At 37.4% G+C, this 15,274-nt stretch overlaps 1 protein-coding gene across 1 annotated transcript; it reads right to left on the bottom strand.

The window, feature by feature from the left end:
* Window positions 1-7,533: 7,533 nt before the first annotated feature.
* On the bottom strand, window positions 7,534-12,890 carry LOC126369656 (cytochrome b5-related protein-like). The gene is made up of 5 exons (XM_050014206.1): window positions 12,528-12,890; window positions 10,655-11,058; window positions 10,256-10,444; window positions 9,348-9,578; window positions 7,534-8,215 (listed from the first exon to the last, which is right to left on the bottom strand). The coding sequence occupies exons 1-5, from the start codon at window positions 12,777-12,779 to the stop codon at window positions 7,933-7,935; spliced, it is 1,359 nt and encodes a 452-aa protein (XP_049870163.1). The 5' UTR covers window positions 12,780-12,890; the 3' UTR covers window positions 7,534-7,932.
* Window positions 12,891-15,274: the final 2,384 nt, after the last annotated feature.

Raw genomic sequence — 15,274 nt, 5'->3', positions numbered from 1 at the left:
CCTTAGTTAACTTAAAGCTTAGTTGCAACAGGATATTGCAAAATTCCCACGGAAACGGCAGTTAGCGGGAAAAAACATTTGTATGAAAAAATCGAAACCGCGTAAGATAGATGTTTTCAATCTAGCATGCATGCATACCTTAGTTATATAAAGTTTTTATGGCTGTATTTTGAAAACTGGGAGTTAGCGGGAAAAAAATTGTATGAAAAAATCTAAACTGCATAAGTTAGATGCTTGAAATTTGATATGCACTCCCACACACACAAAGATCTCTCTTTTATAACACGCCACGCGGACGAAGTCGCGGGCAAAAGCTAGTAATACAATAAAGTATGAGATGGCCTTGAGATAATGAATACTGGTAGGAGGGGCAATAGAATGGTGGTATTAGGAGAAAAATTACATCTATCAGCGTACTAGAAAATACACAGACATAGCATCACGCCTCTATCCCCGAAGGGGTGGGCAGGGGTGTTTAAAATATACTGTTTAGTTTTTTATTTTACAATTTGGTTAATTCCGTGGAGGTTACAAACTGTTTTGCTGTTAAGCTACTTATATGTACTTATTATGGATAAGATAGACAATTGGGTATTTGGCTGGATCAAAGATACATACATACATAAACGCACGCCTATTTCCCACCGGGGTAAGCAGAGACTATAGAATTCCATTTGCTTCGATCCTGACACACTTCTCTTGCTTCCTCCACATAAAAGATAAATTTTAAAATGCTAACGTAGAAAAAGAAGCCAGTCTAAGATGATCAAGATTCAATCTTATTTAGTAAAAGTCGAATAATTTTTAAATTTTATTTAAATAACAATAAGTACGACGTTTGACCGCTTTTATTGATGACGTCACAGTACAGTATTTCCATACACACTCCAAAGAAAACTTTCGTTTTGACGTTTCGTAAAAAGTATCTCATTTGACTAGGTTCTCAAGTAGCCCATTGACATCACGCTGTTTCCAGGTTCTGCCAACCATTACCCAATGGCTCAAATTAGCTTCCAAACGTTTTTTCGATTCTGCTCCGCACCACCCAAATCCCCTGGTAGTTGCGGCTTCCGAGTACATTCCGCTTAGGGACGGTACTGAAAAGTATCGGCGTCCGAAGGACGTAATATACGATCCCGACGACCCGATTACTCTAGCCATAGAGGCAACCAATCAGCTCGCGACACCAAACACTTCAGGTCCCCGATACCGACCCCGCCGGCGTGGTCGACGATTTCCCTCATTCAGCGCTTATCGCTATCGACCCACTAGGGTCGATTAATTTTTTCAAATATTTTTCCTCTCAGACGACGCCCTGAGCCGAGGTTCGCGCCCAACTGGGCACCCTCAGGCCTGTTGTCTTAAACGTTGTACCGGGTGAGAGCCTTCAGCGCTCCCCATTTGTCCGGCCAAGTAGTTAATGCCATCTGCGGCAAATCTACAATAAGTCACGTCAAAAAAAAACTGTTTCCAGGATTTATGGCCCGCTTTGGCAAATAGGCTCGCCCCCTGTTACATGGCACTCAATTGTATAAACACCTCTGCTTACAGACCTCTCAGGCATCATACTATGTTATGTTGCTGTCATAAAATTTGGTAAAATACTTCAAAATAATAATATGTTACTAATACAGGTTGTAAGTGACATCGTAATGAAAACTTGACTTGTGCTGAGTGAGGCCCTTTTATCACAGGACGTCCACCACCACCTTATGATCATTTCGACAAACTTCCGTCTTGCTTTTTTGTAATTTTTATATAGATATGATGCTGTTGTCTTTTTTTGTGTGTGGCGTCCTTTTATAATAAACTTTTTCTATTCTATTCTATTTTAAAACTTTAAGGAATGATTCAGATTTTGATTCTGAGTTATCAAGTGATGGTGGAATTTTCCGTCGCAAAAGTATGGAAAAAAAGTATGAAAATAATAAAAAAACATTTGATATCAACTCAGAATCATGGTCTGAATGGTCTCCTCAGTATTCGTTACGGTGTCACTAACATACCTACTTGTATGTTACCTGTACGTACTTGTACAGGGTGTAAGTGACATCGTAACGAACACCGAGAGGGATAATTTAGCTCATTATTCTGAGTTAATATCAAGTGGATATTTCCATCGCAAAAGTATAGAATTGCAAATTTTAATATTAAAAAAAATAATTAAAAATCATGTATATTGCAAAGGAAAACATTGAATTATATAATAATCTGCCAAATGAATTGAAAATACTGACTGGAAACAAGTTCAAGAATAACCTAACGAAATGGCTTATGGACAAAATGTTACTATAATTTGAAGGAATATTTTGAACATAAATATAATTAAAGTATTTTTTTAATAATAAGTATATTTTCAATTATTTTCTTTTCAATGTACCATTTCTTTATTTTTTTATTTTTTTTTTATGTATTATTTGTATGCCTGCATCTGCATGCAGGCATTTTTATTTAATGTTTGGCCTGCGCCAAACACATCACAATATTGTTATTTAAATTATTTTACCACCTTTTTGTATTCTATGTGTTCTCGCAAATAAATTGATTTGATTTGGTATTAAAGTTCTAAGCTAGACATGACGAAGAGTTTTGCAACAGGTTCAGTTTATCGAATTTTCTTCAAGATAATTTAACAGGGCTGAAGCATAGACTAAAGTTTGAATAGACAAAGTCTCAGGGGGTTACCAGTTGTGAAAAATATCCCCATCTTCGGACTATACCTACTCGCTCTGACCCGTTCCAACCCTTTTCAAATGAATTCATTTATCTCAACAATGGGATCGCTGCGTCCTCACAAGTCTTACTTAGGTACGTCAATTTCTTTTTGTTTGTCGTTTACATTAGTCTGATATAGATCGGTCTAAAAATAACTTGAAATGATATTTAAAATGTTATTCTGCTTACAAATATAAATTGCTTATTTTGTGTACCTATACAGGGTGTTAGTGACACCGTAACGAATACTGAGGGGGGCGATTTAGACCATGAATCTGAGTTAATATCAAGTGGAATTTTCCGTCACAAAATTCATGTCTTTTTTGTGTTTTTCAATTATTTTCCTTTTCATACTTTTGCGATGGAAAATTCCACTTGATATCAACTCGGAATTATGGTCTGAATCATCCCTCAAAGTTTTCGTTACGATGTCACTAACAGCCTGTATACAAATCACCATTATATTAGGCGATTCCACTACACAGCTTCACTGCGGGTCTGTGTAGATTATGCTTATTACAATACTAATAATATAAATAACTTTATCTCAATCTCTTGCCATTCCATAATTAGTCGGGATAAACTGCTACCAAGTCAAATATTCCTTAAAATATCAACGTCAGCTTAGCATCACGAGGAATTTCACTCAGTCGCTTAACTAGGAGGATTTATTTAATTTGAGGGTGATTTCTCAGTGTTAATTGCCATCTGGGTGATGAAGACGCTTGCAGACGGTAATGGCCGGAGGACCTACGGAAGTACGGGTTACTTCAGCTAGGCTAACTAATATTGTTTTGCTTTGAAACATTTGATCTGTTTAATTGCACTGCTAGGGAGTGGAATTCTTTGCCATCTTCTGTATTTCAGAATGCATAATATAACCCGGGTGCTTTCAAGGCCAGAGTTCTAGGCGAGCTCCATCTTAGGCCTCGTCAATGCCTTCGGGTAAGTCTGGGGCCAAGAGCAAACCCATCAAAGGTAAAACAACAACTTTTGACAGATTCTAATTTTGATATCAGAGTCTACTTTTGATAGATTCTTCGTTTGACAGATACTACGATTGACAGAATCCACATTTGATAGATTCTTCATTTAACAGATTCTACGTTTGTAGATTCTGTCTACATTATGATTACAAAAGTGGAATCTGTCAAAAGCCGAATAAATGTTTTGATCTTAGGATTTCGTATCAAAAACGTCTGCATGTTGCTATCTCTGTTTTTTGCATCAGACATCACGGGCGTCATTTCTTAAAGTATTTGTATATTTTAGTCTTTGAACACCATCCCACTAGCGTCAGACAGAGTACTGCAGGGCGGAAGGCAAGAGGGAAAACCACTGTACATTTTTCCCTAAAAAAGTAGCATGGAAAATGCTACATCGACAAGAGCGTGAATCTTAAATTAATGATTATGATATTTTAGTATTTTTACATTCAATCCTGACGTCATTTATTTACGGATGAAACACCTTAGGTAAATAATAGTCATCCATTTCTACGTCATTGTATCTTAAAATACAATACCAATTTTATACTTAAATGCTCTTTAAAGATTAAACCTGTGTATGTGAGACACTTTCACAGTAACACTTTAATAGGTACTTACATTCGTAGTAGCTCCTTCTTTATATTCAATTATGTATCTACTTTAGTATGGGTGCCATTGTAACTCAGTTGGTAGAACGCCTTCCTCTCGTTTGAGGTCGAATTTAGGATTGTCGAATTTATTTCGAATCCATGTTTGGATCAGAAATGATTATCCCGTGCTCAGCGGTTATGGAAAACATCGTGAGGAGGAGAGACACACATTTCCGAGAAATTCATTTTCGGAGGCATGTGACCTAACCTGTATCGGGCTGGTTTTCCCTTCGCGGGTTGGAAGGTCAGACAGGCAGTCGCTTCTGTAAAAAACCGAACACGTCAAATCTTCAGGTTAGGTAAGCGTACTCTGTGAAACACGGGATAATGCTAGAGAGATGATGTATCTTCTTTAGCATACAGATACACCTTAATAGTGGTTGCCTATTGTACTCTCTGTCTTCTTGTCCTGTTACATAAATTCTGTGTAATTTAGTATTTCGTACAATATAGTGTAGCTTGAGTTACTCAGGCGTGTAACCTCTCACCGACAGTTGTAACTCAATAGAATGTCTAGTAGCCGGCGTCGCGTCATGGAGTCGAAGGTTCGTTTACATTGAGTCAGTTTACTGTCGATAGTTTATTTTAGTCAACGCGAATATATTCATTTTTTATATGTTTTTGCTTGCATAGAAATATTTTCATTTACGTTTAACAAGATGTGCCATATTAGTTAGGATAGACAGCCCCTTCATTCGTCGTTGCTGTGGGTAACAAGTCTCATGCAATACATACATACATACATACATAAACTCACGCCCGTAATCCCTAATGGGGTGGGCAGAGCCACAAGTAATCAAAGACAACTTGCAGCCACTGCAAGCAATCTCAATACAATTTTATTTAATGTTATTATGTTTGCAACACTATGGTGTGTTGTTATGTATCTATCTCGCTCGCGCTACCGTCTACACTAGTATACGTATCCTGTTCGCTCTGCTACTGTAGCTATCCTTTTTATTATTATTATAATTAAGGATCCCAAGCTAGTTATCATTAAGAATGGCGTAGAAGGCAAGGAGGTAATCAATGTATGTGAATCATGATGGAGTAATATTTTAAAATGCGAGGAGTTATTATTCTGTTATCAAACTCAACATAATTTATCTTTAGTCATCAAACCCAAAAATGACTGTTCCAACAAATATTAAGACGGGAATATGTGATGAATAAACAACGACTGGCGCTAGTAACTATTCTAATCTAAACCTGCCTTCACTTAGTTACGCAGTCCGTATCTAGTAATGTTCCTGTAAAAAATACTCCTAAGTTACCGAGCTATGTTACTAGCACTAATAGTATCATTTGAAATGGACATTTACTGGTAGACCCAGGAGAACAATTATGAAACAAAGAAAAGAAGGTGCAGGTCGTGTCGTATCAAAATTTGAAGGAGTTGGCGGAGAGAAGAGAGGAATGGCGATTATTCACCGACAAAAACTCTTAAATAATGAGACAGAAAATTTACTTTATAATGTAATTAATTATTTAAAAAATCTGAACCTAGACGGTCCAAAAGTATTTATTATTGCACTCAAGTAGTGAAGTGCATTAAAAAATGGAATATTATGCCTTTGCAGCTTTGGTGTCATCACACCACCCACTCAGTGGAACAGTAATAACCCCTTAAGTACTCCATACCAAAAAATACACATCATTTTCTAGCGTTTAGGTGTCCTATTTTGATGAGAGCCAACTTGGCTAAGGCACCAGAATTGATTTAGTTTTCTACAGCTAATTCGATAACTAAATAAAATGCTTTAAAAATACTATTTTGAAATTAATATATAAAATGATACTGTCTGGGTGGCAAGAAACTTCAGCTAACAAAATAATACTATACCGCTGAAACGAAAAATAAAATAAATACAAAACGTAACTCTTTCAAAAACCGTATAAATCAGAATAATGTAGGCGCAGAAGTACATATTCAGCATGTTAAAGCTTTTGAACACTTTGTGAATAGCAAAACAAACTATAGCGAAACCATATTCAAACGTAGACGGTACAAAAGTAGACCATAGTTATTTCTCCAGCTTGAATTTATATTTAACAAAGGATATGAGTACCAAGTTGCGGTGCGTCAGTACTTTAAAATGGACAATACTTCATTCAGAATTTTCTTTAATAAATATTTTAATCGCAGAGTCATCATCATCATTTATTTAAGAGCCACGCTTTTGTCGGTGTAGCATTCTCCATTATTACTTTTTTAGGGAAAAAATAATAGTAATAGGGCAGTGGTCTCCCTCTTGCCTTCCGCCCCGCAGTACTCTGTCTGACATGAGTGAGATGGCGCCTAGAGTAGTCTTATTTCAAAGCCGTACTAGGACTCCTGTCCTCCGCCTCTGAATAGTACTGACAGTTACTGCTGCCCTCTGTCAGTTTCCAGGTTACATTTTCTGTAAAACCGCGTGTTGGCCGGTATCTAAGGTCTTATATTAGAAGCAGGCGGCGGGTAGATAATAACCCCTTATACTTATCAATTTAATTGGCCTTAGGTAAAAGATTATTTTTGTTTTATTTTGCAAACGATAAGAGGAAAGTCGCTTCGTGCAAATAACTTGCTTACACGATAAGGCGTGACGTGCCTTCTGAAGCCCGAATCATCTTACTTTCGGACAATCAGGTGATCAGCCTGTAATGTCCTGACCAAACTATGGATCACAAAGTGATTTTTGTGATACGTACAGATTGGAACCTGAGGCCTCCGGATCGTGAGCCCAACGCTCTACCACTGGACCACAGAGGCCGTCTGGTGGTTCTCAGATAGAAAGACGGACTGAGTTCATGGAACTCATGAGCATACTCCCTGAACGTATTTATTTGGGACATAAACATAATATAATATAAACATAAAAACATAAACTGCCTATATACGTCCCACTGCTGGGCACAGGCCTCCCCTCAATCAACCGGAGGGGGTATGGAGCATACTCCACCACGCTGCTCCACTGCGGGTTGGTATATAATATGGGAATGGTAAAATCAAATGAAACATTTTTAAATAAACAAACAGATAAGCATTACTTTGTTTTCAATTAAATATAAAAATTGGATGTTTTTTTTAGACGATAAACATGTTTTATAAAATGATATTTAGGTAAGTACCTACATCACTGACCGTACCATCAAATATTAAATATTAATAAGTGATCAAACAAGAATAAAAAACTCAATTAAAACTTTTTAAACATATTTATATTACAAAGGTTACGTTTTTATTTTCATAAATACACATAGTCGTAAAGAATAAAATGAATTTATTGCCAGTTACAATTTACATTTGCTATAAGAACTAGGTAATTATGAATATTACGAATACGGGCAAAAATAAATGGCTCAGCTTGTATTGTGATGGAGCCATGCTATGCTACGGTCCATCCAGCGCTTGTTTTCAGTCATTTCCTCTCATGAAAACCATCCATTTTTCATGTATATTACGCCTACACAATATCACGCCTATTTCCCGTAGGGGTAGACGACCTAAAACACCTCCACTTCCTCATCTCTCATCAACACTAAAACAACATCAACACAACGTAATTTAAACTCAACTCTTTAATTTAAATTACGAATTAATTGTCTTCTAAAACATTCGGCTCAGTTTTGAGAGTCTGCTTGATTTGTCCGACGAAGAGTTCGAAAGAGGATGTCATTCGGAAGTTAGCTCTGTACTTCTCGACGTTTTTCAAAAACGCAGGGTAGAGGTATGGGAGGACGGCGTGGTCCAGGGTCGGGAAGAGGTGGTGCAGCGCGTGGTCCCCGAAGAAGGTCATCACTTTGAAAAGATTCCCGTTAATGTCAGTCCTGTCCATTACGGCTTCAAGTTCGTGCATGCCCCAGTCTGGGTTCGGATCCCTAAAAAGAAACATACAAGTGAGTTTAAAATGTAATATATCGTAGTTCTATGTTAGTTCTGGATAAAACTTAAATTTATTTATTTTGATTTGGCAAGTCACTCACAATATTGTGATCAAGATTTTTGTTACAGGTCTTCCCTTTAAAAGAATAGTATAAGCAAAAAATGAAAAAAAACAAAAGAATAAAATGTTGCGATGCATGTTCCGGCCAAGTAGTTAATTCCCGTAACGTAGTGTGCGGCAAATCGACATTAAGTTATAAAAAATGAAATATGTATATTCCCTTAAGTCTGTTTTACACAAAGAGCCGGAGGTCCGTGTTGCTCCATGATTTTACAGTCAGACAGAACTATTTAATTGATATGAAAATAAAGAAATAAGTAAGTAAACTATTCTTGTCAGTAAACGAAATTAAAACTTGGATTTACATTTGAAAAGAACTATACACTCTTGTACTACTACAAATGGTATTGTCTGCACAGTTCTGAAAGTTGTACGTCTAGAGTAATAAAATATTCCATTTTCATGAAAGAAACTTGTTCTCGCTTACTCCATTCATTTATTTTCAGGGAATCTTGTAAAAAGTATATATTTTATTATAAAAATATTGTAAAATTGTTACTGCTCGTTAAAATGGCACGGGTATTTTATTGCAATATTTAGTTTCTTATAATTATTTCTCCTTTTTATATTGTGATTTCCATTTTATTGTACAATCTGGACAGTAGTTAGATATAATTTTATAATTTAGTTGTCATTGCAGAGAAAATAAATTTATTTTTTAACACTAAATGCTTATTCTTTTTAATTGTGTTGTTGCATTAATTGTAACCTCCAAAAATTATTGAATTGTACTGAAGAAAAGAGGGCGTTTTTACAGCAAGTAGGCTGACACAGTTCCGATCGTCCATATTACATAAGCATGCATTTGGGATAGGCAGAGGTATGTCCATCGCAAGATGAACTGAGTACCCACACCTCACCGAGCTTCCAATTAGACCAATGTAGTAGATAGTGAGCCTTCTCCAGATTACATTTTCATGTTTCGCACCAATAACGTCTATCGATGCAATTCAGTATCAACTCGTGCAGTGAGATTACTAATATCTAACAATAAAACAATACGTTACTTGACTTGATCTCCATCCTTGAAGATCTTCGGATGATGATGAGCAGCGTTGGAGCCGATCATGTAGAATATGAAGCTGCCGGTACAATTAATCCAGAGCCACGTGACGAAGGCTTCGGAGAAGGTGGTCCCGCTCACCAGCCACATCCACACGGGCAGGAGCAACCCGAGTCCGTCATGCCAGCGGTAATGTTCAGTGAAGAAACCCTCGCGAGCAAAATTCAGGTAGAACCTGAAACATTTGGTGACTGCCTTAAAGGAATGGGTTAAAAAGACAAAAAATAATATAAAACGCAATTTGAAAAAATGACAAATAGACGTTCTTTTGTGTAGCTAGAACATTGTAGACTAAATCACCTGATTCTCCGAACAAGTAACATGACCCCGTCTTTACTTTTTTCATTAGTTTTATTATATTATTTATTATAATTGATGATATGTCAATCTTATTCTATCCTCCGGCCTCCGTAGTCCAGTGGTTGAGCGTTGTGCTCACGATCCGGAGGTCCCGGGTTCGAATCCCGGAAGGGACATATCATAAACATCACTTTGTGATCCCTAGTTTGGTCAGGATATTACAGGCTGATCATCATGAGCCGAACTCCAAAAAGTAAAAAGATCCGTGCTTCAGAAGGCACGTTGAGCCGTTGGTCCCGATTATTACTTACTGATGTAAGTACGTAGTTGTTACATGAGTCATGTCAGGGGTTTATGGCGGCTCAGTAATAACCCTGACACCAGGGTTGATGGGGTTGGTAATTCACCTCACAATCCACATGATAGAAGAAGATATGTCAATGTGTAACTATAATATGTAATCTAATTATTGACAAAAATGTTAAGGTTCACCACTTGCTGAAAAACATATTATCAGCTTATAGTGGCAAAGTGACTAAAGTGTTTTCTTACCTGACCAGGAAATTCTTCAGAAAGCCCAAGGGGAATGTCACCAGTTCTATCAAGAATGCAAACTTGGACAGTAGAGGGACATCTCTCCTCGGGTTCCAGAAGACGAGAGGTTCGAACGCACTGACCTCCAGGTCGTTGAGGGTGTTTGGATAAAGATGGTGAGACAACACGTGGGATACTCGGAAATCTCTGTGATGAAAACAGGTGTGTTTGAAATAAACTAACAGAATTTAATTAAAAGTACCAAAAACAAGAAATACACATAAAGCTAGACTAATATTAATTTAATAGTTAATATAAAAATTCCTCGAAATCTCATCAGAATTTTGTCAATGTAAACAAGAAGTTTAATGATGATAAAACACAAATATCAATATACGGTTTTTCGGGAGTTCTTACCTATAAGACCACATGCTCAAATTGAATAGATACATTCTCCAGTTGCTTTTCCTGTGTATGTAATTATGAGCAGCCACTGTAACCCATGCTAGACACAAGGATGCTATCAGGTACGACGCCGTCACCACCCAGTAATTCTTCGCCCAGCAAGACAACGCTGACGTCACCAGCAGAGTACCAAATAGTCCGTCTATCACCATATCAGCGTACTTCGGAACACTTTTTGGAACCTTTTTTAATTCTTCTACTACTTCTCTTTTCAGTGTCCGGTAAAATCCATCGTCTTTGAATGTGAACGGTGAGTTCCTAGGCGTCTTGGCTTCTCTTACGTAAAATTTGGCTAGCATCTTATCCACTGATGGACTTAGATGATGACACTCAAACGCCTCTGTGATGTCTAAACCCTGTGGAAAAGTTAGAAGATAGAAAGCAATAAGCGAAGGTTTTTTAATTTGTTTATGTCTTTAAAAAGGTTTAGTACCATCTATTCTGAACCGGCGCGCCGTGTGTTTCTTCCTAACCCTCCAATTCCCTAAAATAGGGGGTGGATGGAGCATTCCGCAATTTTCAAGGTAGAATGGTAAAAATTGGTATACGGATTTTTGTGACTAAAAAATAAATCGTGCATCTTTTTTTTTTTGTAATCTGTCCGGAATCCCTTCAAAGAGGGGGTGGAATTTTATATCGAACTTTTCGCAGTTTTCAAGGTAGGAAGCTAAAAATTGGTACATTAGGAAAGGGGAACCGTTTTACCCCGAATTTAACGCGAGCAAAGCCGCGAGCAAAAGCAAGTTATAAATAAAAGTTATATAAATATCTAAATGAATTGTTCAGAATAATTGTTCATAATCATAACTTTAAACAACTATAGCGGCTTTCCTTTCAGAAGTATTTTGCTAAGTGAATATTTACTGGAAAAGCTGATGATAAAGTTAACAATTTGTGTCTAAATTCATAGTTAATACATTAGGTTAGCTGAACAGAATTCAGAAACAAATAAAATTATTTCGTAGAAATATACTTTGAAGGAATTATAGGGGATTAAAATCATTGAAGGGAAAGAATTCGTTGTTTATCTCAGAACCTTTTTCTTGCGTTATTATATCGGCTCAACTGGGCAGGGAGCACAGTAAGCTCTCACACGGTAAAAAAAAAATAAGACAACATGCCTAAAGGTAAATGTTGGGTTATACCTGAATGCTTGCTGACGGGAACTAATTGCCATTTTATGATGAACGCATTGAAGAGATGAATCACCGATTTATATGTTAAAACTTACTGTATAAAACGGTTTTAACCGATTCAACAAAGATCATTTTTGAGCGAGAGAAAAAGAGTGTTTCCAAGGAAATTCGGCAAGGAAAGTGTTAACAAAGTGCGGGTTTTGTAGCATTATCTGCCTGTTTTTCAAACGCTAATAAAATTCACTTACACTTTGTTTCTTTTTTTATATTTTGACGTGACTTATTGTAAGTTTGTCGCAAATGGCATTAACTACTTGACCGGATAAATGGGGAGCGCTGAAGGCTCTCACCCGATACAATGTTTAAGACAACAGGCCTAAGAGTGCCCAGTTGGGCGCGAACCTCCGCTCAGGGCGTCGTCTGAAGGGATCATATTTGAAAGAATTAATTGACCCTGTTCGGTCGATAGCGATAAGCGCTGAATGAGGGAAATCGTCAACCACGCCGGCGGGGTCGGTATCGGGGTTTTGATGTGTTTGTCGTCGGGAGCTTATTGGCCACCTTTATGGCTAGAGCAATTGGGTCGTCGAGATCGTATATTACGTCCTTCGAATAAAAATCACTTGTTTTAGGATTTACTTTAAAAAACGAACCATATTCAAACCAATACAATTAGCACAATTGATTACCTTGGAGAGTTCCAGCCACTCCGCTCCACCGGGGTGCCTTTTTATGAAGTCGGTCAAATCGTAGAGGCCATTGTGTACGCGCCAGAGACCTTCGGCCCCGTCGTCCATAGCCTTCCCTGTCAGCCATTGTACCGGGTCCCTTAACCCCTCATCCCTTAGGGACGGGTACTTTAGTTGGGGAAAACTGACATGAGTTTTTTTCTCCACAGCCCTTTGATGAGCTACCTCTAAATACTCCACGTTTGGAGCCATTACTGTCACTTAGCTGTTCTATTGTACCTATATTTTTTATATATTTTTTTTAATTTGTTTAAGACTTAGCTCACAAAACGTTCTCGCTCCAGAGCAATGCAATACCAATTATGCTTTAGTTTCAATATCGCAGTTGTGTAAGAAACTGTAGTATCAGAGAACCTTTGCACTTTATATCTCAACTGCTTCGATAATACGTTTTGTTTACTAAAACAGAATTCTGCATGGATAAAATTAAATTATCTATTATTTTGGCAACAAAATTGATATAAGTAAATGTTTTCCATTACATTTATCTTTTAGAATTATCTACTCATATTTAATTAATAAATAACGGCCTCTGTGATCCAGTGGTTTGAGCGTTCGGCTCACGATCCGGAGGTCCCGGTGGGATCACGAAAATCACTTTGTGATCCCTAGTTTGGTTAGGACACTACAGGCTGATCACCTGATTGTCCGGAAGTAAGATGATCCGCGCTTCGGAAGGCACATTAAGCCGTTGGTACCGGTTACTACTTACTGATGTAACTGAGTAATCGTTACATGAGCCATGTCAGGGGCCTTTGGCGACTCAATAGTAACCCTGACTATAGTAATCCCAGGGTTGCTGAGGATGGTAATTCACCTCACAACCCACAAGATAGAAGTAGAAGAAGTTTAATAAATATTTCATTTGCGTAAATAAGTGTATCTGTAATTAAAACACATAATAACGGGTTCTTACCGCGTTTAAATGGGGATATGAGACTCCCGATATTTCGACACTGTTGCAAGTGCCATGATCACGGGATGACTGATGAGATTGGAGTGGAGTAGGTAGATCCATAATATTCTACGGGCAGACATATCTGTCTACCCTCTTTCTTTGCCGCTTGTTTATGTGTTTTAATTATGATAATAACCGCGTAAACTTAAAACAAAGTGTATCTGTACTTGTAAATCTTAGTTTTATTGCGACCATGTGTTCGTAGTTAGATAGTTATAGCTACTACTGTAGTCTGTATTTCCTAGAGCTTATTTTGTTTTCCTTTATGTCTTTTGCAACGGCATACGTGTTGTGATCCCGATACCGACCCCGCTGGTATAGTCGATATTTCTTTCATTAAGCGCTCATCGCGATCGACAAGGTCGATTTATTCTTTCAAATATTTCGATTTCGGTTCAAGCCCAACTGGGCAGCCTCAGGCCTGTTGTCTTTAATTTTGTACCGGGTGAGAGCACTCAGCGTTCCCCATTTTTCTGGCCAAGTAGTAAATGCCATTTGCGGCAAATCTACAATCAACAAACTTATAATAAATCTACAAAAAAGGGTTGCGTTTTTGTCTACTTTATAATTGATGACTATCTAAAACACCTTGGGATATACAGGTGTTAGTGCCATCGCAACGAAAACTTTGAAAGATGATTCAGACCACGATTCTGAGTTGATATCAAGTGCAATTTCCGTCAAAAAAATCCTTTTGTTGGCAGCTCAACAGTAACCCAGACACTACGATAAGGAGAAAGGTCATTGATCTCACAACCCACACGGGAGAAGAAGAAAATCTTTTTTTTAAATAATTTTGCGCCTCCCAACTTTCCCATCCATTATCCATAGTTAATTAACCTCCAAGATGTTATCAAGTTAATATAAATTTTAATAATGCGATAAGTATTTATTAAAAAACTTCCAATTTTCATTAAGTGTGCGTCTGAAACCGTCCGAAAAACCGTCTGAAAAAAGTTTCAGGCTACTGTCTTATTGGAACTAGGCTAGACTTTAGTAATATTGTTTCAGACAAAATTAATAACGTTAAGGTTTGAAGTTTGCAAACTTGTAAAGATAGGCCCTATATAATATTTCCCTATATACATAATTTCGTTATTGCAACTATGTTAAACCAACAAAAACTTAAACGAAACTATTAAAGTACGACATTACAGGCTGATCACCTGATTGTCCGAAAGTAAGATGATCCGTGCTTCGGAAGGCACGTTAAGCCGTTGGTCCCGGTTACTACTTACTGATGTAAGTAGTCGTTAGATGAGCCGCGTCAAGGGCCTTTTGCGGCTCAATAATAACCCTGACACCAGGGTTGATGAGGTTGGTAATTCACCTCACAATCCACACGATAGAAGAAGAAGATTAAAGTGTACAGTCACGAGCAATATCATGTACCCACTTTAGAACCCTGTCGCACTATCATATTTGACATTTAATAAGACTTACGGTTTAATTTGTCAAAAAAGTTAATGTGACATGGTATCAAAGTGTACATAGGTACATTATTAGTACTCGTGACTGTACCTATTGAACGGACAACTGGTAATAACTAGAATGTGATAAAAAAAATATAAGTTAGATAATATTTTTATTTGCGTCACACATGCTAAATATATTGAAATGATTAGAGTATAAACGCATATTATATTATAAACGTTGAGAGGCATGTGCTCCGCACGCCATATGCCGCACACCTCGCAATGTGTGTGCGATCATGATCAAGCCTATGACA

Source organism: Pectinophora gossypiella, chromosome 9 (assembly GCF_024362695.1).
Source record: "Pectinophora gossypiella chromosome 9, ilPecGoss1.1, whole genome shotgun sequence".
NCBI classification, from domain to species: domain Eukaryota; kingdom Metazoa; phylum Arthropoda; class Insecta; order Lepidoptera; family Gelechiidae; genus Pectinophora; species Pectinophora gossypiella.
Note: the sequence above shows the minus strand (reverse complement) of the source record. Positions and strands in the feature narration are given on the sequence as shown.